Source organism: Anastrepha ludens, chromosome 4, assembly GCF_028408465.1.
Source record: "Anastrepha ludens isolate Willacy chromosome 4, idAnaLude1.1, whole genome shotgun sequence".
In the NCBI taxonomy this organism is placed as follows: Eukaryota; Metazoa; Arthropoda; class Insecta; order Diptera; family Tephritidae; genus Anastrepha; species Anastrepha ludens.
The window spans coordinates 38,463,565-38,487,411 of NC_071500.1; the positions used below are offsets into that span (position 1 = coordinate 38,463,565).

A 23,847-nucleotide genomic window follows, 5' to 3' on the forward strand; every position below is an offset into this window, starting at 1 on the left:
ACTTTGTTAATATTCATACGGAGAATCGAAAAGTAGGGATTAATAGTCTGTGGCGCTCCACACGGTCGGTAATGTTAACCCCATCTTCAGTTTTGGAAAAGTACGGAGCTCAAGCATGCATGACTTTTTTGGGATGTAATGGAGAGCCTAAACGCGTAAAGGATACCACAAATATATTAATTTTTTATGCCTATATCCTTTCATCTAGAAATGGGCGTTATCGTTAACTATGATTTCATGTTAAAAAGTGTTTTGTAAGTTTGGTGCACAAAATGAGAATTTTGTAAATAAATTTAAATTTATAAGTACTATTCGAGTTTACTTTTAAGTCTAGGTCATACTTAGCTAGAACTAACTGAATAGAAATGTTAAAACCTGTATTTATCTTTACCACTGCTTTGACAGATATCATTTTGAAGATTTGTAGATTTTATACATATATTGGTCTACAAAACAAAAGCTCTACAGATTTTATGTACATTTCATTGAGATCTTTTGAAAAAATATATGAGTTAAATGGAAAAAAATTGTAACCAATCTACTAATAGAGCCGTCTAAAATATTGTATTTCTTTAACATTTTTCCTGTATTCATTTTCTTCTATTCCGCCTGCATTTAATCCATTTTAATTTAATCATGCATTGAACATTCCCTCATTATACATATATTAACTTCTACAATTATGACTCGCTCACAACAAACACGCAATTTGCTGCTGGTCAATGGTCAAAACGTGAATTTGTATGGCCATATGCAATTCTTCTCGATACTACGCTACCAATCAAGTTGCTTACTATAAACATCGGCGGGATCAGTGTGTATTGCAGGTCATTCGTTGCACTACCGGTGAATGAGAGTGCGTGCTTTGTGCTGCTTGATTTTCGTCAACGTTAACATGTGTGCTTGTGTGTGTATGTCCAATGGTCTGACTTATTTTTCTGCCTACAGGTAAATGATCTTAACTAACTGCACCGGCAGTTATACATACTATCGTGTACATATGCATGTATGTACGCATCTTCGTAGCTGTGTCTTCTTGCTCTTTTTACTTGTGTACGAACCAAGTCCAATTTCCGGTCGTATTCCGTCTGTCTCTGTGCTAAAGTAATAAAACGGGCATGATGTCGGCGTTGCCGTTGCCGTTGCTGCTGACGATGCCGATGATACAGCTCATGTAGCTGCTTGACTACACCTATACTCGTTTTAACTGCACTTTGTACAAGTGTGCTGGCCCACGCCTATTACAACACATTTCAGACGACTTGTACTCGTATACTGAACCTGTATGTGGTACCTACATCCGTACTCACATATTAACCAACACATGTCTGTTGACATACACTCGTGCATATATGTATGTCTAAGTACATTTGTATATATCTGTTGGTTGCTCTTCGATGCGGTCTATTGCCCGTTTGCTTCGATCGATTGGTTTGCAGCAACTGTTTCCTTCTCCGGTTTTTCAAAGTCTGCTATTTGTATGGTTTATAGCAGCTGCTATTTGTGCATACGTTTTATTTATTTTTCTTTAATTAATTATAGTTTCCTTTCAGTAATATTGTGCTAATCTAACCTGTACATTTTTTGTATTTTCTGTATAACAAATGTTCTGCAGCATGCAAATTGATCGTTGGGGCTGCAGTGTTCCGCAGGCACCTGATCGCTTCTTTATCCATTACTAGCATTTTTTTTTATATTTAAACACATCCACAAACAATTGGACGGAAAAATTTGCCTTTTCGTAGTCACCAGCTAAAAATCGAAGCAATTGGACTTGACAATCGATATATGACACAACTTTTTAAATATGCAATACTTTTTCTTTTGAGATAAGAGTACTTAGGAGAAGATGCTGAAAAGATTTCGCTTCATACAGCTGTTATCTGGGACTTATCCAGCTGCAGAGCTTGCTCATGACGTTGAACGTATGGAGTGCTGTTCCAGAGCGAAAGCAGAGACGATATTCTGGCGCTCCCACGACAATCGGTTCTACGTTACCGGAACGACGTGGTTTTATATCCGGCCAAGGAGTGTCACTGCAGCTGCATTCCCCATATATGTGTGTATGGGGAATGTTTATGCTGCTACAACAACAACAACAACGATATTCTGGCTGGTATGTGGCGTGTGCCTGGCATTAAGAACTGTATCATGGCAAAAATTGCTTAGAATATTTTTGGCGGTCTTGTTGACATTGTTCGAGTAATACATATGTAAAGTACGGTCACATATGCAGTGATTAGCAATAAATCCACAAAAGTCAATCCCGTTGCATATAGCAGATTAACTGTAAAATTGACAATCCGCTGCTAAGACTGTTTTGAAAGGTTTTTCTTCATAGAAATTGGTTTGGTGGAATATTCTACAATAGTATTTTTGGTTTGTTTAGTTACTATTAACGATATGAAGAAAACGCAAAGAGAAGCAATAGTTAATTTAAAGAAATAGTAAAAGACAGGTGGAGGAAATCCGTAAACGAAGCCTACTGAGGTTGCAAAAAATTATAACAGTAAACGCATGCGAAATTCGATATTGCATTTTATAATAAGCAATAGCAGGCCAAAGCGTCTGTGGATACACGCTTTTGTCTGTAGTATGAATGCATAATTAATAATTTACTTGTATAATAAAATTTGTATTAGAATTATAGTTTTAAACCTCCTTTTTATGCCCGCATCCATTGTATTTAGTTTTTACATTTTACATTCCCTTTGCACTCGCAATAATTTATTAGCGATAACACAGGAAACACAGGGTTGTACCGGACTTTATGATCTAAGATTATTTTATGATCTCGACTTTCGAGAGAGATAATCTCGCTTTTCAATTACGTATTGGGAGTTAAGCTCGAAAAAGTAGACAATCTTGTTATATGTGAACCTATTAAAAGTAAAGACCACCGGTAACCAAGTTTTAAGGCCGAATAGAAAATTCCAAGGTCCAAGTAATAAGCACTGAATTTTTAAAAGTCCTGTCCTGTAGGTTTATAAATAAAAACCTAAAAAAGGTACATACATAAGTTTCAATTGCATTAATTTCAGCTCATAACATACATATAGTAAACTTTAGTTTTCGAAAATAAACAATTTTATTTTATTAAAAAAACAAATTTTAATAAAAAAACTTTCTTTTTTATAAATTTTGTTTTTTATAAAAACTTTTTTGTTTTTTATTAAAAACTTTTTTTTTAATAAAAACTTTTATTTTATTTTTTCACTCGGTAGTCGGTCTCGGTAGTTTAGCGTAAGTGCACTAACTTGCCATCCCACAAATTGTGGGTTCGAATTCCACGCCTACTTTCTCTGTTTCGGAAACAAAAAACTAATCCTTTCCATCCTTACTACCGCACAATAGTCAGTGCATTATTTGCATTGTGTCTGCTAAAAAAACAAGAAAAACACACAGTTACCCATTGCATCAGTGGTGCCACCAAGAGGAAACGGGCAATTGCGGTAATAGCGCAGGCACACCAAATTGAGCGAAGTCCTCAACCATCTGTGCGATCCTTCTGGCACAAAAATGTCAAACACAGATGGCGCTCAAAGCAGTAAGAAGACGTTGTTCCTAAGCAACGACAGGTGGACATTCCCACTATTTAGGACTGGTAGCGGCAGGCTAATCACCTTCCCTGTCAGAAATCAAAATAGATTAACTAAGCCAACGCAATACTGAGTAGTGAAAAGGAAAAAAAATATTTAACATTCAAAGTTGATTAGTTTTGCAATGCAATGTTAAAACAATAGCTTATCGCCATTTGGCGTCGTCTATTGGTATGAAGAGGCCTATAACGCTCACCCATCGTTCGCTAGCCCTACTCGGTGCAGAAACAGATAGATACTTTTTTAAGCAATATTTTCAACAGAAAGAGTAGTAAGAATATTCAAAACATGTTCCTAAAACTAAAAGTTTACACAATTTACGAACAAACAAACATTTAAGAAATATTCGGGCAAAGTTCAGTTGTTTTTTTTTTTTTACCGAAGCCAAACCGTAACCGAACTAAGCTTTTATGGTCGAAGCCGATAAGTAAGAGCGTGGTCGTACATGTAAGTGAGTGTAAATTTTCTTGAAAGCCTTCTGTTTTCCTAATTAAAGTAATTCACCTTGGTGTACCTTTCTTAGTAAAGTATTTTATGTTCGTAACTTATATAAGCTGAATTAAATTTAATTTATTAGCATTACAGTAGCTTCTCCAGCCTTTCTAAAACATAAACATTGCATACAAAAAAAAAATACGCCTAACTTGCTTTTACATCCATGGCAATTATAAACAAATTATTTGTCTAAGATCACTTGACGCTTGCTACTTATTTGCTACAAAAAGGGGTAATACAAAAATGTTGTTTTGTTTTTGAATAACCTTCAGTAGTGCCCAAATTAAGCGTCTTGATTAACTTGCCGTTTTGCCGTTGTTGCCATATAATTCCATACGGCTTGCATATACATACATACATATGCATGCATGGCTAAACAAAAACCATTTATATGTGCATATGTGTATGTATATATGCATATACGTATGCTTTGTAATGTAGCAGGCACACAAAACAAAACAGAAAAGCAAGGAAATGCTAAACTCGATCCGGACCGAATTTTATATACCCGCGCACGTTTTAGTAAGATTTTATTTAGGCTGCCTGTTAAATTTGTCGAATGAAACAAATTCATTGGCAATGAAAGTTATAGCTTGTGACATCAAACGAACCGACGCTAATTTGGTTTAAACGTATAAAGAGTGGGCGTGGTTTCCCTCCGATCTCGCTAGGAGTATTTTTAAACCTTCCCAAATGTCTTGTTTTTTACGTCTGTCATCTGTCAACAATGTTCAGTTCATTGTTTGTTACGTTTCATACAACAATGCATTTTTGTCGCTCTTAAAAATGTCGAATTTCGTGCCTTCAAACTACGATTTGCGGACATCGGAAAATCACTTGTGAAATGCTGCTCTCCCGGTTCAAAAATAAGTCTTTTTTGCATCGAATCCTTACGGGTGATGAAAAATGGGTGTATTTCTCCAATCCCAAGCGCAAACGATTGTATGGTCCGCCCGGCCACAAGCCAAAAACAACGGCCAAACCAAATCGCTTCAACCACAAGGCAATGCTGTGTGTTTTCTGGGATCAACGTGGTATGATGTAGTACGAGCTATTAAAACCAGGTGAAACAGTTGAGGATGCACGCTACCAACGACAATTGGCCGATTTGAACAGCGCTATACACCGAAAACGCCCAGAATATGCGTCACAAAGTAATTTTTCTTGATGACAATGCACCGCCACATCGAACAAGAGCGACCCGGGAATTGGTGGAGACGTACGATGGGAAATTGGCGCATGCGGCTTACTCACCAGACTTGGTGCCTTCCGATTATCATTTGTTGGCATCGATGGGCCACGCACTTTCCGAGCAGCGCTTCAATTCTCACGAAGAAGTCAAAAAATGTACCAAGTGTGGGCGAGTTTTATTAACTTGTTAGCGAGTTACAAAATTAACTTATTTAGTGGGCGTGGCAATTCTTTATTTAGACTCCTACATTTACACCAAATTTAAGTAAGGTTAAATATAAGGTTGCCTTTTATTAATTAAATTATATGCTAGGTGGGCGTGGTTATTTACCGATTTTGCCCATGTTCAATACCAACCAATACTGATCAAGTTTAAGATGTGTACCAAGTTCCATTGGAATATATTATATAAAAATTTTGCTCGATTTATCGGACGGAGAGGCAGGTGAATACATACTATTTACTAATAGTAAAGTAACGGCGGCCGCCGTAGCCGAATGGTTGGTACATGACTACCATTCGGAATTTAGAGAGAACGTAGGTTCGAATCTCGGTGAAAGACCAAAATCAAGAAACAGTTTTTCTTTAAGCGGTCGCGCCTTGGCAGGCAATGGCAAACCTCCGAGTGTATTTCTGCCATGAAAAATCTCCTTATAAAAAATATCTGCCTTTCGGAGTCGGCTTCAAACTGTAGGTCCCTGCATTTGTGGAACAACATCAAGACGCACGCGACAAATAGGAGGAGGAGCTCGACCAAACACCCAAAAAGGGTGTATGCGCCAAATATATATACATACCTATATAAAGTAACTGCAAGCGACTGGTTTTTTTTTTATTATCACTTATCAATTTTCCGCTATATGGTTCGTGAGCGTGGCTATTGGCCATTTTCAATTCCCACCAACCTTGGACAAAGAGTATGTTAAAAAAGCTCCATCAAAATATTTACATTATTAATTTGTGCTCGAGATATCGTGCCCACGGTCGGACGGATAGACATGGCTTAATCGACTTCTCTCATCGCTCTTGCCCTTTTTGTATTCATCTATATCGATTCCTTTGACATACACCTGCTATGGGAATAAAATTATAATACCCTTGTGCACAAGTGTGCGCGGGTATAACAACAAAAAATATGAAAGTGTTATTTGACTCGCCTGCAAGGTAATGGTTTCCTTTTCTAGTTAATTAAAACAATTTTAGCTTGTTGCTTCTCTGCTGTAGACTTTTTATACTGTTACTTGAATTTTGTTTTTATCTTATATCGTTTTTTTTTTTTTTTTGTTTTTTTGAATAGCCGTATTTAGCGACAAGTTGTCATTGCGAATTGTGAATAGAATTTTTTACGAAAGTCATAAAAACACGCGAGTTGAACAACAAATATGCGCGAAATGCCCCGCGCAAGTGCAATTTCATAATGTATTTAAGCAATTTGAGTGGCTATTTACACTAGTGATCACATAATTAAGTCACTTTATCTTTTTACAACATTCACAATATTTTTCATAATGAACTTGTTTCATTAAATTTTTATTAAAATTTAGTCAATTAATTAACAAAAATCATACAAATCAAAGTTCCAAGTTTTCTACAAAAATCACAAAAATTAAAAAAAAACACAAAATTTTCAATTTGAAAAGTCTTCCTACTATGGACTTTTTTATAGAAAAAATTCTCAAAATCGTATGCAAAACAAAAAAATAAAATCCATAATAAACGCGATTTTTGAGCGTCTTCAAATTTACATTTTGTTGTTCTAAAATTGAATGGGCCCATATCTAGAAGTTTTCTCAAAGCTTTTGATTAAAAAGTTTACATTTTTTTTTGCAATTTGAAAATTTTTTGTAAATTAAAAAAATATGTATATATAAAAATATGCTATATGTAACATAATGAACAATATTTTTTTATAAAAAATGGGATAATAAAATTCCCAGTAACGTGCAGTTGCTTTGCTGTTAGGAAATAGTATTCACCAGTTATAATAACCGTCGCGTTTGTACAAATTCATTCACTAATTCAAGCATTAAAAGTTTTACTATACAGTTCGAATTTTCACTGCAGCGTATGATGTATTATTAGCGCTTTTAGCGATGAAATCAAAATTAGTCCATTTATGTTGTGCCTCCCTACTTAACGGTCTAATGTGCGAAAAACGAATATACAAATAATTAATTATATGTGCACACATAAATATATGTTGCCAAATTTCTTAACTTAACTTTATTGGGGTACACTTTTCAGGCAACCTGCTATTTAGCAAATATTAGACGTCTTAAAACACTAATGAATAATTGCACGCTTTCATATGCATTCATTTGTGTATGGCTACCGGAATACGTTACCGCTTGGCACTTCTTCAAAGTAACTATTATTCACATTTCTATTTTATTTTCCACATAACTAATATTTACATACTATTGTTTCTTTGCTTTGAAATATTTTCTTTATTAGTGGTGCATTGTATGCGCGCAAAAACAAAAGACTCAGGAAGAAAAATGCAAATTCATATTCAGCATTCATCTGACGATATTTCGCTGGAAATGCGGCTTTTTGTAGTCTTTTTTTTTAACTGTATGTATGTATGTGTGTGTACACGCTTTTTTCCTAGTGTTTGTATGTCGGCTTCAGCCGAAGACGCGCTTAGTAAGTCTACGCTTTATGATGAGTTCATTATACCACAATAAAGAAATAAATGAGACTCCTCTACCTGGTCATCTTAATTCTTCTTATTTTTTATTAATAGCGATTCTATTCGCAGGTGACAACTTTATGTTCTTTGGAATGGTTGATTCTTTTGTTTAACATGCTTTTAAATGATGTTTAATTGACAATTGCTGTTAAAAAAACTATTAAAAATTATATTTTAATACTCGTTAGATAATATTTGAGTTCTTGCATCTTTTTTAAAATTCATAATCGGTTTTCTATAATTTTCTTAAGTGTTAATTGATGTTATAAAGAATATGTACTTAATCAGCCGAATGGGAAATATTCCCAGGGAGTTGTATTCTCGCAGAATTATTTCTTCCCGAGAAAAAATTGTTTATTTCGAAACTCCCGAAGAGATATTGGAGGTACAAAATTCAACATTCGAATTCTGCTGTTTTCTACATATACCTATAATCACTTTTCTAGAATTTCAATCGATTTTATTGAAAAATTAACAAAAAAGTTATACCCCTAAAATTATTCGTTTTTATTATTGCACTTTTTTTTTAATATCAAATAATAAAATTTTTCATAAAAAATTAGTATTTTGCTAAAACGTTCATGTTCTTATTACTATGTACAAAGATTAAGCAGCATATTTTTGGTTGCTTAGTCTCCTTAGCCTCCTGTCCTTCATTGCAGTCTTCATAAAATCCTTTTGTGATTCCAGGAGTTCCCTGCATCATTCTCGACTCTTGTTGGTAGATTTGCATCTAAAAACGAATTTTTTAGCATTTTATTCTTAAAGTTAAAATTCTCCCTCATTCATGCCATCATATTCTCTTTTTTTTGAAGACGGGCACTTCAACCATTTCACCTCCTTTTTTTACATTTGTCATACCTACACTTTTACCCAAGACACAATTTCCCTTTTCGCAGTTCGTTTGTGATAAGAGAAAGGGAATTTTTATTAATATTAAGAGGACAGGGAATAGAGAATATCTCCCGGGCAGTTTCTACTCAGAGTCGGGCTGACTGTATATAAGGTCATTGAAATGTATCCAAATATAACGTATCCTAAAAATTAAAAAAAAATCTTCATTTTAACTGATGATAAAAATTAAATTGGCATACAAATATGTTAAGAAATGAATCTTCCAAGAAATAACAATTCACATAGAGACGGGCATGTGGCCATAGCTGTATATATGAACATTTATTTATTTATTGCTTCTGCAATTTGGCACAAACGAATGCAATGGCCTCATCAAATTTCTATTCCATGCAATAGTCCGCCCAAGTATTTTAAGCTGTTATAACAACCACATCATATTTGCATGTTTGGTATATTTTTATTGATTTTGTAAATTCCATTCATACATACATATGTATATGCTTCTTAAAAGCATCCACGTTACTCTTGGCTTTTTTTTACACTTTGCATTTCTCATTTCTATGTTGCTTCACAACCGAATTATATTACGCCCACAATACCTAGCCTTAGTTGAGAAAACAACTGTGACAACAACCCAAATAAGACATGTGTGCATTTAAATATGTATATTTATGAGCATACCTATATATGTGTGTATGTATGAATGTAGCATATGTAACAGTTCTGTGATGGCATTCTAATCGCAACCTAGCTGATAAAATTATTTCTCCTCATACTACTTAAGCTTTGTTTTTTTTCTTTTCTATTGCTCACTTCCCTTATATTTGTAGTTCATTCATTTGTTGATTTGCTATTTGCACTTCATTTCCGCTCAGTTGCTATTTTTTCATTCATTCATTCATTTTTATTGTTGGTTCTTCGGTTTTACATATATGACGCCGACTGCTAGTTTCACGTTGCTTCGGGTGATTTTATATCACACTCTCTCATCTCATATCAGTACTTATATTTAAATATGTGGATGGGCTCTTTCGTATGGATAGTATGCAGTTGCGGACATAATAATCGGGAAAACCTTGCTTTCAAAGGGTTATAATTGTCTATAAGTTAAAAAAAAAATTTACCTTGTGATAAATCAGAATGACGATTACAATTGGAGTGAAAAGTTGGGTTAAGTTAGGTTTGGCAGCCGCATCGCACATAGAGACAACGATGCCACTTAGACCACGAGATGGGTCCGTTGTGAGCCGCGGGGGTTGGGCTACATTTCATACTCCATATTGAACCATCATGAGCTTTTGACAAAGCGTAAAAAGTTGTGAATACCTAGTGTATAGATTATCTAAATTCGTTAAGAAGATGGATTTTAAAAATCGGTTCCTGCTTGTGGCTAGAAACGCCTAATCGCCTTGCATGATTTCCTATGAGACAATGTCCTGTGAGAGCCCCTACGAAGGTCCTAATTTGAAGTCTACTCAATTTTATAATACTTTTGGACAGACGTAGATTTAGCCCTGGCTATGTTTGCCTAGCAATTTCACAGGTGTTAACGCTAATCCATCGTTGATTTGCAGAACTGATTAGTGCGTCCTTAATAAGAAGCTTACAAGTTGCGAGAGGTATCTCCATAAAATTACTTATGTTTGGCATACAGGTACCGTCTCTTGCATGTGGGTGCCCTACAGTTCCCTGGTATATCTATGTGGCCTGGAACCCAGTATAAGATTATATAATATTATATTGCTTGGCCATCTCATTTACAGATTGGCGACAAGACACTCTTTGATGTTGTTTGGAATGCATCCAGGCTTCGTAGGGCAGCTTGGCTGTCTGATAGACTGCAGATATCTGTTGATGATATTCTGTTTATATTTAACCATTTTAAGGCTTCATCAGTAGAGTTTATTTCCGCTTGAAAAACACTACAGTGATCCGGTAGTTTAAAGGATTCACTAATAGAAAGCCCTTCGCAAAATAACCCTGATCCTACACCGGTGTCCATTTTAGATCCGTCCGTGTAGATCTTAACGGGTGTGTTGGGTGTTGGATCCTCTTCAAGCCATTCCAGTCTAGAAGGGATTTTCATTAGGAAATTCCTTTCGAAGCAAAGAATGGGAGGGTGATAATCTCATTTACTGGGTATATCCGTATAGGAATCTAAAATGGTTGAATGTCCATGTGTGACAGTGAGATGTGTGATTGTGAGCTCGCTTTGAGCCTTAAAGCGGAGCAGGCCGCTGAGTATTTGCAGAGAGAGAGAGTATTTCCAGAAGAGAGTGAAAATCTGAAGTGTGTCTAAATTTAACCAAACGTGGGGATAGAAATTTTGCGTAGAAAAAAAAATATATCCGCAAAATAAGTTGGATCTGTAATCTGCCTTCAGATATTTTGAAAAATTATGAGAGAACCGGCTCAGGACACATCGGAAAGAATAGCTTAAAAGAGAAACGCATTAGGGAACTCAAAAATTTGCAAATAAATTCAAAGCTTTCCAATACACAGAAATAAATGTAAACGAGAATAATTGTCTGATAGTTTGGAAAAAGCGATTTGGCAAGAAAAATACCCCGAAAACAGATTGGTATAAATATGTATAACTCTTCTTGTTAAGACTATGTATTGTACGTAAGAATAATTATGTGGCACACACATCGTCGCTCGTTTCATAAGGCATGGGGTTAACTAAAAACATACAATAAATATTTTGTCTTTTAATAACATATTTTAATAAGCTGTTAACTCAAAAATTTGTTAAAATATTTGCATATAAAAAATTAATAAAATCAAAACTGCCTGTCCCGATTTTTATGTTCGACACTGTATACTTGTTTTTGAGTATGTACTGTATCTATGTGCGTGCTACAATTTCTGATTGGCTCGTTTTGCAGTGGGTTTTATTGGTATTCTGGAAGTTTTCTTGAATGGAGACTCGCGTTTTCACTCCCCAACTCTCTTCAAGCAAATGAGTTAACGTAACACCAACAAATGCCCTTACCTCTTTTCTGTTCAATGAAAGATTTCATTCAATTTCTGTGCATATTCTTATCAATGAGTTTGGTTGGCAACATTTTGTTAATGTTTATTTCTCTTATTATCTTATTCTCTTTTGATTATTCAAATTCCACTACACCCAAATCGAGAACTTTTCCATTTTATCAAAGAGTGATCTATTTAGAATTTTAAAGTTTGAACAGAGAGTAAGCACTTATCAAAGTAATTTATTGGATTTGGGGGGAGGTAATTTAAAATCTTTATCTATGTATGAATGTATGTGCACATGTACTACTACAGTTAAAATTATGTATCAATACTTTTTTAAGAAATTTTTGCTCATATAAAAAGTAATAGCAGTTTTTTATTACTTTTCGCTGCGCAAAATTAATTACACTTCCGCTCAGGTATTACGACAAATGTCCGCCATTCGCTGAAAATCCATCGCATGCATATATACAAATGTATATTTATATTATTCTTTTGCAGGTCGCTAGTTTTTCGAGCCGTGTATATGTACATATTTCGCCAACTCTTTTGCACTACACGGTTGTTCTCATTCCCTTTAGTTATTCTTTTTCCTTCGATGAATGACTTTGACTTTCCGCTGAAAAGAAACAAAAAACAAAAAATGCGGCATATTGCCTTTTATGCGAGCGATGTGCTAACGCCGGCTGTCTATCGTCAACGCCATGAATGGCAGGAAGTCACGTTTTAGCTTCCTCTGTTTGCGGCATTCTCATATGTTTTCTTTCATTTTGACGCGCCTTTACCTTGTCACATTGATAATTCAATATACTTATATTTATGTGTGCGTATACAGTATTTCTTTGGAGGGTTTAGCCCCTAATAACTAGCACTTTTACCGCCATCACTAGTTTTCGGCACTAGACTCACAATTTAGGCATTGCACTGCCATATTCATTCATTGATTTCTCTTGGCGTTCGTGATTAAAATTTATTAATCATTTAATAAGCTATAAAGCAGGCACGTCAAGGTCGCAAGGCGTGATGGAACTTGTTTTCATTGGCCATTGAATGGCGAAAATGTCTGTATTCTTGTTGTGCTCGCATACTATATATGTGTGTGAGTATATTGTTTGTACATTAGGGTGACTGGGTGTAAAAATGAGAGTAATGCCTATCAAAAACATCAGAGCTGGAAATCGACTACATAACGTTCTAACGGCTATTTTCTTTCGCATATGAAAGCATAAGTCGAACAACTTACATTGAAAATCGCTATGTGGGCACAACTAAGGTAGATATACATAGAAGTCGGGGGGAAGATAAATAAAGAAGGCTGTTGGAGTCATAAATCACATTACTGCGTATATTTTTCAAATGAAAACCAGTATATTTAACTGGAGAATCAAGATTAAAAGATAGAATCTGACGCAATAAATGTATGCGTATAAAAAGTAAACGCGTATCTATGCAACATGCGTGCGACCTATACTAATGTACCATATACCTCAGAAGCGAGAGCTGATACAACAGCAACACCACAACAATCAACAAATTCACGAAAAAAACATGAAAAGAATGGCGAAATCATGTTGAAAGGATGCATTCTGATAGCCATATGAAAAATGTTTGTCTTTCTTGGTTTTTCACCGAGATTCGAACCAACGTTCTCTCTGTGAAGTCCGAATGGTAGTCAGGCACCAACCCAATCTTGAAAACAAAATTTTTTGGGGCGAACAAAAAAATACGTGTCTCATTATTTTGACCAGAGGGCAACATATTTGAGTTACATCGAAATCGAAGAACACGTCCCGAATAGCCCGGTTGAATTGAAATGGAAAGCATCCCCTACTATTTCTGCCAGATATTGCGCCGCGCCATTAAATATACAGAGATGTTTTGGTACGCCCGGTGATCCAAATGTATGTATGTCTATAAGAGGGGCGCAATACTGTTGATAATTTTTTATTTTAATCTTTTTTTTTTTTATTTTATAGGTACCACTTTTACATTCTGTTAAAAAAGTACCACGTTTTGTTCAATAAAACGCAAAATAATTGTTTTATCATCAAAATTTACTTTGTCGCCTTCAAAATAGGCTCCATTCGAAGCAATACACATATGACAACGATTAGTCCAGTCACCAAAGCACCTTTTAAACGCGTTTGATGAAGAGACGTTTTTCAGCTCCTTCAGCGAGTTCTCCTTAATGGCCTCTATCGACTCAAAGCGGCGTCCGCGAAGTGGCAATTTAAGTTTTGAGAAAAGGAAAAAGTCATAAGGGGCTAATTCCAATGAATACGGTGGTTGTTCGATTATATTTGTTGAGTTTTTGGTCAAAAACTGTGCTCACAATATCAGCCTTGTGAGGCGGTGCTTCATCATGGTGCAAGATCCATGAGTTTTCTTTCCACAAATTGGGCCATTTCCTACGCACATTCTCTCTCAAACGTCGCATAACTTCCAAATAATATTCTTTATTTACCGTTCAACCATTTGGAATGAATTCCGAGTGCACAACACTATGATAATCAAAGAAAAGATATAGCATGATGCGCTGGATAAACATTGGGTCCGAATTCACTTGCTGAAGCATGTCTTCATGTCTGCATGTCTTTTTGAAAAAAATTCAACTCTCTTCGAAAGAGTCGAACAGCCACGCGCCTCATGCCCAATTGATGTTGTTGTCGATTTGTGAGACACGCTAAGCCCTCGAGCTACCTCCCTAAAACTTAATTAATGGTTTTCCAGCACCATTTCCTTGACTTTGTCGATGTTTTCAACCGTGGAAGACGTTGATGGGCAACCAGATCGGGGTAAATCTTCTTCGACTTCCCGGGCCTCTGCAAAAGCCCTATACCCTTTGATAAACACACTCGCCGTATGCTTTCTGTAAATTTTCAACGATTCGGCACACGAAGTCTCGTTCAAACACACAAAATTTAAGACAAATTATTCACACATTCATATCCGTTCCGAAAATTGTACTCAAAACTTGGTTTGGGATAAAATGTCCGCCCAAGGGAGATGCCCGTCTAATAGAGGTGTCCATATAGGGGGGGGGTTTACTGTATTAAAATATGTTGTGCCCTATGTCATTAAGATTGCAATTATAAGAAACTACTTTCATCTATTCTTGCCGAAATCTGTATTTTTTTACAAATGCATTGTTTCAATACTTTGTATAATGACAAATTTCCTGCACTTCACATACTCGTATGGGTGTTATTAAATTTTAATTTCTTTTTTTCTCTTTTCTAGGCGAAGCTAAAAACTTGAGTAGTCGCAATGCGGCCAATACCAGTTGCAGCACACAAGGCGTACGCGATGTGTACTGTACAATTGCTCTCGACCAAGAGGAAATTTGTCGCACACCTACCATCGAACGCACATTAGCGCCATTTTTTGGCGAGGAATATCAATTCAAAATTCCACGACGCTTCCGTTATCTATCCATATATGTGTGGGATCGTGATCGACACATGAAACAAGATAAGCCAATTGGAAAAATAGCTATTAAACGCGAAGAACTGCATAAGTACAATCACAAAGATCATTGGTTTCCATTGCGACCTGTCGATTCGGATTCCGAGGTGCAGGGCATGGCCCACATTGAGGTGCAATTCGAAGAGGTGCAGCCGGCCGTACATGAACAGCGTATAAATTTGATACGACCCAGTGATTATGATCGCAGTGACATCATTGAAGACATTAGCCATCACCACCAACATCAAGCGCATCTAAATGACTACAAAGAGAATAGTGAGCTGAGCAATATACAGCGTGGCTCGCTGAAATCTCGTGGTTTATTCGGTACACATACCGAACATACTACGAATTGGAAAAATGCGAAGGCAACTCGTTTGGCGCGTGCCGCAGTTCGTTGTATCGAATGTGTCGACTTGACTAAGAAGAATGGCACTTGTGATCCGTATGTAATTTATACCGCTACTTACACGAACAAACGACAAGTGACGAGACGCACGAAAGTGCGGGAAAAGACCGTAAATCCTGAATTCGATGAGACAGTTTACTTTGATCTCTGTATTGATGCTGATAATGCGACGACTAAGTCGATATCTTCACATCACGATGCCAGTACAACGAACTCCAATAAGGGGTATACAATTTATCCGCTCGGCGGTGCTGATCTTTGTGAAATATCCATTGCATTGTGGCACAACTCTGCGGGTATGGCGGACAAAGTATTCCTTGGTGAGGTGAAGATACCCATTTTGAATAAGCAACAACAAGTTGCTGCGCAACAATCCGCCTGGTATTTTCTGCAGCCACGTTCAGCCAGCGCATCAAATCGTTCGTTATCGTCGACACCGCGTTCATGCGCCACCCCACCGGGAACGCGTCTCAGCTGCGATAGCACGATCGGCACGTTACGCCTCAAACTGCTCTACACCGCTGATCACGTCTTCCCGCTGGCAACTTATGACGACCTAATGAACCTGCTTTTGGAATCGGTCGATCAGCGACCCATCACAATATCGGCCGTCTCTGTACTAGGCGAATTAGTGTCGTGTAAGACGGATATGGCGCAGCCCTTGGTGAGACTTTTCACACACACCGGCCGCATTGCATCAATCATCAAAGCATTGGCCGATCATGAAATTTCCAATCTTACCGATCCTACAACGATTTTCCGCGGTAATACGCTTGTTTCGAAAATGATGGACGAAGCCATGCGATTGTCAGGCCTACCTTATCTACATCAAACGCTGCGTCCGGTGCTAGCTCAAATTTTGATCGAAAAGAAACCCTGTGAAATAGACCCATCCAAGGTGAAGGATCGTTCGGCAGTCGATACAAATTTGAATCACCTACAAGACTATGTGGAACGTGTATTCGATGCGATCACGAAAAGTGCGGTGCGCTGTCCGAAGGTGCTGTGCCAGATATTTCACGATCTACGCGAATGTGCAGGCCGACATTTCCCACGTAATCATGAAGTGCGTTACTCGGTGGTGTCCGGCTTCATATTTTTGCGTTTCTTTGCGCCCGCTATACTTGGCCCCAAGTTGTTCGATCTGACAACAGAACCACTGGTAAGAAGTTTATTTTGTCAAAATAATAATAACTAATAAAAAATGTGTTCAAAAATGTTTGATTACAGGACCACCAAACAAATCGCACATTGACGCTGATTTCCAAAACGATACAATCACTTGGAAATTTGGTGAGCTCTCGTTCTTCACAGCAGCCAAACAAAGAAGAGTATACCGGGCAGCTGTATAAGAAGTTCTACACGGATAAGCATGTTAAGGCGGTTAAGCATTTCTTGGAGGTGATTTCCACGCCAGGCGAAGATTCGCGAATGTCGGGTGATTCAGCTTTATTGCCAGTTGTGTGCCCTGCGGATGGTACACTCGAACCAGTATTACTTAAAGAAGGGTATGTTAAACAGCAAAATTTTTAGATTACATAGTTTAAATGACTTATGATGCTTTGCAATATAATTAAATTAATATAAAAATGTTTTCGCTTTGTTCTTATTTTGGAAAAATATTTACACCCATGCACTACTGCTCCCACTACCAATTCATCACAACGAACTCCGAATCGTTGCTAATATCTACCATAAACTCATGTGATCGTATGCATAACTAATACATTTACTAACATAGCGATGGGTAAGGATTATTCTGATTGATTGCAAATTTGAAGCATTTTTATTTGATTTTTTTCTATTATTTTGTTTATGAAATCTTTGGTTATACAACATTTCAAAAACGAATCAACACAAATTTGTCCAATTGTCATATCCAATTATTAACGATCAAATATCATTTCGGACGTTTAAATGTTATCAATAAAACGCATTATTTTACAAAACAAGAAAAGTACAATCTTTTCGGTAAGTTCGATCGGAACTGAACTGTATGTGCCCGGTAGATCATTGGGTCATGTGTATAAAAAGTACGTTTTAGCTCAGAGACAATTTCCCTTTATTAGGGAAAATTTATTTGATGTAAAAGCATAAAATATTTCACATATATACATGCTTTCTTGGAGATTGTGGCTCAAGGCATAGTCAAGTATACCCGACTGCCGTAGAAACGCTGAATAAATGGTAATTTTGTATGTATCAAAATTGTCCAAATCGCTGTCGCTCTGTGTGAGTTCAAACTCTGACTATGACATCAAGCTCACATCATGAGTATGATATAAATAAATAAGTAATAATATAAATAATTGGAGAAATGTGTTAGGTCCAGACACACTACATTCGTTAACCCTTAAAATGTCATATCGAATCACTATTACACGGTTTAATAGCATAGACGTTTTTACTGAACTTTCTTCATTTTTTCATACATTTACCTAAAACGTAACTACATTTACCTAAAGAAAATTTACTTTATAATTACCGTTATTTGGAGTTGAGGTGTACCAAGTTTTATTGACATCGTTTCAGTTTTAACCCGACTTATCCATTGAGATTACGGGGAGACGGGCAAACATGGCTCTCGCTATTCTAGAAGTTTTTTATGTGAACTTTTGTGCATATGTCCCCATATCTATCTTGATTTGGACTGTTGTAATACCCTAATCCAAATAAACATGGAATAACAATAGTTCTTATTTTTTGTCAATTGTCATGTCAATTGCTAAAAAATAAAGTTCTATAATAATATACAAGCAGTTTTTTATAAAAATTTGTCGGTATTTTTTTATCGTTTGTATAATTTATTTTTACCTTTACATATTATATTGTGTATGTAATTTTAGTTTAGTTTATTTATTAATTTTTAATTATTGTAATATATTATTATTTTTTTTTTCTTTTTTAATTTTTTTTCTTTTGTATCATTATTACTTTCTTTTTTAATTTTTTGTTTGTAATTATTATTATTATTTTTAGTTTTTTTTCTTTTGTAGTTATTATTTTTTTTTTTTTAATAATTTTTTTTTTTTATTTCTTTTTTTTAATTTTTTTTTTTTTATTTCTTTTTTTTAATTTTTTTTTTATTATTAATTTTTTCGATTTTTAATTTTTTCATGTAGTTTTAGCTATGAATACATATGTAGCTTCTATAATTTTATATATGATGTAAAATTCTCTTTAATTTTATTTCTTATGCAATTCTTACACTCTTCTATCTAACTCACCACGCTAACATTAAACTCACCTACACTCTTGCACATTCAGAATGATGACAAAATATCCACAGTGCCGTAAACGTTTCGGCCGTAGCCGTTTCAAGCAACGTTATTTTCGCCTAACCACAAAGACCCTCAGCTATGCCAAATCGAAGGGCAAACAACCCATCTGTGATATACCATTGTCGGAGATTGAGCGCGTCGAACAACTAAACGAGAAGAGTTTTAAAATGCAAAACTGTTTTAAGGTGAGTACTAAATAGTCGCATTCTAGCACAAGCGCACACAAATGAAGGCGAAGTATGAGTGGAAAATTGAAAACTTCAAATTGTACCCACATAATGCCCACGTGTTGGTACAATGGTGTCATGTATTGGTAATTGTGTAATTGCACGTAATTGTACAGCCTTTTTGGTTGGCAATGTCTCAACACCATCGCTATTCAGTTAGGCCCCAATTGGCTACTGATATATGTAGTTAGTTGCTCATTATTGTTGCCGAATGGAATTCATCGCAACACATCGCATGAAGAGTAACTTGTGCAAAACCACTTTGTAGCTCATAAAATGTCGAACTCAATTGTGGGCGCCACACAAGCACATTTTTGTCAAACTCTTTTTTTTTATTGCTTACAAAAATATGAATTATTATTTGATGTCAACTTGGTGATAGACGGCTTAGTGCTTGATTTCTTTTGATATTTAAGTCGGTCGCATCTGCCGTTTCATTTGCTGATTATTTACATTGCATGCGTTGATATTTACAGCTACAATTTGTGTTACTTTCTGGAGAAGAATTAAAAGTTTATTTTAAATGAGTAAAAACATGAAAACACTGAGTTAATAAAAAATGAAGTTAAGTTGAGTTATGTAAAAAAATACATAATAACAATATTTATGTTGCGCATCAAACTTGCGGTTTTTTTAGACTCGGCTGCCTCGTCAATTTTATCTGCATTCGCTTTTATGAGAAAAGGTGCACAGAGTCGAACATTATTTCAAAAAACTTTTGTTGTACGTTCTGACTATTCGTAAATTATATTAGGTAAGGTAAAAGTTATCAAGGTTTTCCGCCAGATGTCTTTAGTGAACCATATCTTTGTACACATACATATATACAGGGTGGGGCAAACTCGATTCCCTAATGTAAACTTGCCATAATTTTTGACGTAGACGTAAATGCGGCTTAAAGTATGACATTTTAAAAAGTAGACGTCAGTAGAATTCTAACCATGTCGCAGTATACACCTGTCGAATGTTCTGAAATCGTCGAACTTTACATTAAGAATCAGAACTCAATTATTCTGACTCAACGCGCGTTTCGTGCAAAATTTCCTCGGAAAAAAGCACCTGATCCTAAGACAATTCGTGCATTATATGCTAAATTTAAATCTACTGGTATTCTCAGTAATGTGCCACGTCCAATTATACACCGCAGAGCTAGATCAAACATCAATATCACCATTGCACAGGAGCTTTTACAGGAAAATCCAAATCTTTCGACTGAACGCGGTGCTCAGGCTTTGGGCATCAGTAAAAGGTCAATGCGACGTATTTTACGGATCGATTTGAAGTTGTTTCCGTACAAGATTCAAACTGATGGCGCAACGGCCCATACAGCTCGCCTGACTATTTATTTATTGAACGAAATGCTTCCAAGTCGATTAGTGTCAAAAAAAGGTGATTTTGACTGGCCGCCGCGTTCACCTGACTTAACTGCTCCCGACTTTTTTCTGTGGGGATATTTGAAGGGAAAGGTTTACACTAACCAGCCGAAGACACTTACAGTTTTAAAAGAAAATATTCGACAAGAAATTGCAGCCATAGGACCAGATACATTAAAAAAAGTCATGGAAAATGCAAAAAAACGAGCTCAACTTTGCGTTAAAGAAAAAGGCAAACATTTGCGTGACATCATATTTCACACATAGTGTAATCGAATTCTATCGATTAACATTAGTTAACAAAACCGATTAAACTTAAATCTGTTGTATATTTTTCACATAATATGAAAAAAAAAATAGGGAATGGAGTTTGCCCCTCACTGTATATTGCATCTAGCCATACTAAATGCCGATTTAAGAGTGACATTACGCTTTAGGAAAAGTTCCTTGATAGTTCTGTGTTTGGTAAATCCAGTTGTGTGTTACTGAGTTCTAAAATAAAAGTAGAAAAACAAAAATTGTTAAATTCTTCTGTATGATTCCAATCACTCCGTTCATGTAGACCAATCGTCTAAAATGTCGATAAAATCACGGAAATCGTCGAGTCGGTCCGACATGTAAACTTATTTCATTACCCAAAAATTGAAAATAATCAAAAAAAGTTTGCAAAGTAAAGCAAAACAAAAACTATGCGAATTTTTTACTTCACCTAATATATAATATGAGCTTCAAATTTATCATATAAATTTCATTTCTTTACGTATTTATTTGCATATTTAGTCTTTCAAACAATAATTTCTTACAGACAATTGTACTTAAATTAGGGCATCGTATTCAGAATATCAGTAAAAATTGTTTTAGGCAAAGAAAAATATGGATCGATAGATATTGAGATTTGGTTAAATTCGCAAATAGCTCTTCCAATAGGTGCAATATGTGCATAATTCGTGCTAACAATATCTGCATGGAAAGGCAACGAACCACGAAGATGTATCCACGGAACATTAAAATTTATTCTTTCTGAAAGTGACTGACAGTCATAAACTAATGCAAAAAATAGAAGTGAAAGATAATATTAATCTTCTGTTGTCAAGGGACTTCAAATTGAGCAGCGCTAAATGTGCAATATACGAACGCATAGGATACGAAATACCCAATGAACGTAAGGCAAATACTTCACTTTCTTTTAATTAAATTAAATATTTTCAAGTTGGCAACGCTGTTTATATGGTAACAACATCTTTGAAAGCTGATTTCTATGGGGTATTTTTTAAGAGCTTGAGAACTTAATGTGATAATACGAAACAGAAGTATTGTTAGAATGATTTTTTTTTATTATAATCATTAATTTTTTGAATAGGATATCCGGCGCGGATACGAGTTATATGATCCATTCGGTCAGTCCAATTTTGGCCGTATGGAAACCAAAATTTAGTCATCTTGGCTCGAGAGCGCTCGCCATTCACCGTAACGGTAACTCCTTTCTGATTTCGAAGAGATTAAGGACCGGTGATGCTGCCAGCGTTCTATGAATTTCGCGAACAGATTTATTTATTTTATTGTCGAAGTAAATTTCTACAATTTGGAAGCTTTGTTCTGGCGTTAAACGATTCATGATGACTTGCCAAACCTTACTGAACACAAATGTAAACACAGTTTGCAATTCTCAGCTATTAAACCATAGTTATCGATATCGATAGTTCTCGTGCTAAAAAACTCCCTATATGAGAATGTTTTACCACTTCAGCATGGGTACGTTTACACCCAAGCCTTCCAGGTAGTCATTAGGTATAAGAAAAAAATCCTTTATGTGAAATATCCGGCAGTACTTTGTGTCTTTACGCACTTTTCTCTATATTTATTTATATGCAGACATAAAGACTGGCCACGTCTCTCAGCGTGGTTACACTCAAAACAATAGTAATATCTTGTAAAAATCAAACAAGTATTTCCCAAACAAAATATGCAGATTTAGGTGCGCCTGTAAAAAGAAAACAGCAACCGGGGAAACCCACTGCGCAAATATTTTCACCTAATATTTACATTTGAATACATACTTACATAGAGGCATATGCATACGCTTCTCAACATCCGTACACTTGTATCCATACATTTTTTTACAACTATGTAAGGCGCGGAAATCGAAATTTCCCCTTAATGTAATCGTTCAACTTTCTATATACATATATATATGTATATGTAATTATTACTATGTAAATGAAACATAAAAAAACTTCATGTATTGTACTTTTTTTATTTGCGTAAACTCGCATTTTCTTTAATGAGCCACGATTTCACCTATTTCCAGCGCTCATTGTCTAAGCAGCAACATCATTCAGTGTGTACGTTTTTACTTTTCTTTGAATTAAGTGAAGATTTACATAAATTCTTTGCTATAATTAATAATGTACATTGTTTCGCATGATTCCCACACATTTGTTATCTATGTTGTATGCCAAGCGAACATAATTTTTTTTTTGTTTTGTGATAAAATACAGTGTGTGGTTATGTATGTACTTACAATTGAGGCATAAACTAGAGAAGATGTAAAAGAAAAATAGTGTATGCACATTAACATAATTTCAACGCCCACAGAGTAAAGTAGCGCGCCACTTAAACAGACATACATACATTCATATTTTATTATTACTTATATGTAGCAGCTCTATAGCACCACACCATGCCACTATGACAGACAACTATGACTTCGCCAACACATTAAACACTACCTATTCGCAGTGAAATCATCGTTTGATGATGACGTTGGTTCAGCGAATGCGAATTATGTTGCACATTGTTTTATTGTATTAACCACTTTTGTTCAAAACGTACCGAGCAGAATTGTATTTGCAATAGTTGTTGCAACAATAAAAGCGCTACATAATGAACATCGCGTTTCACACGAAACAAACTCGGTATACCATCTAGTGTTATTCTGATTTACAACGCGATTGTGGAAAATTTGTTCTCAAGTGCTTCTCTATGGCGCCCTGATAGTTACCACATGCTGGCTTGCGCGCCATTAACACTTTCCCTTGCACAAATAACTTTCGTTGAATAATTAATTGCATTCGGTGTGCTTTTTATTTAAGTTACTATAAGTGGCATTTCCGAAAAGGTCGTTGTGAACTTGAAAATTTTTCCGCCGAAACTGCGAAGAATTTCAATTACAGCTAGAGTTCGGTTGTTCTTTTGGTAACATCTTAAAATATGCTATTTGAACTTTAAGGAAATCCTTGGGCGGATATAAATTTGGGGTATTTCAGTAACATACCCGTAAA

At 35.7% G+C, this 23,847-nt stretch overlaps 1 protein-coding gene across 1 annotated transcript in view; it reads left to right on the forward strand.

The window, feature by feature from the left end:
• LOC128861704 (GTPase-activating protein) overlaps window positions 1-23,847 on the forward strand; it is a 66,468-nt gene that overhangs the window by 34,723 nt on the left and 7,898 nt on the right. Inside the window, exons 3-5 of the mRNA XM_054100042.1 lie at window positions 15,052-16,847; window positions 16,916-17,193; window positions 18,953-19,151. Of these exons, the coding sequence (XP_053956017.1) occupies window positions 15,052-16,847; window positions 16,916-17,193; window positions 18,953-19,151 (2,273 nt within the window). The remainder of the gene's footprint in view (window positions 1-15,051; window positions 16,848-16,915; window positions 17,194-18,952; window positions 19,152-23,847) is intronic.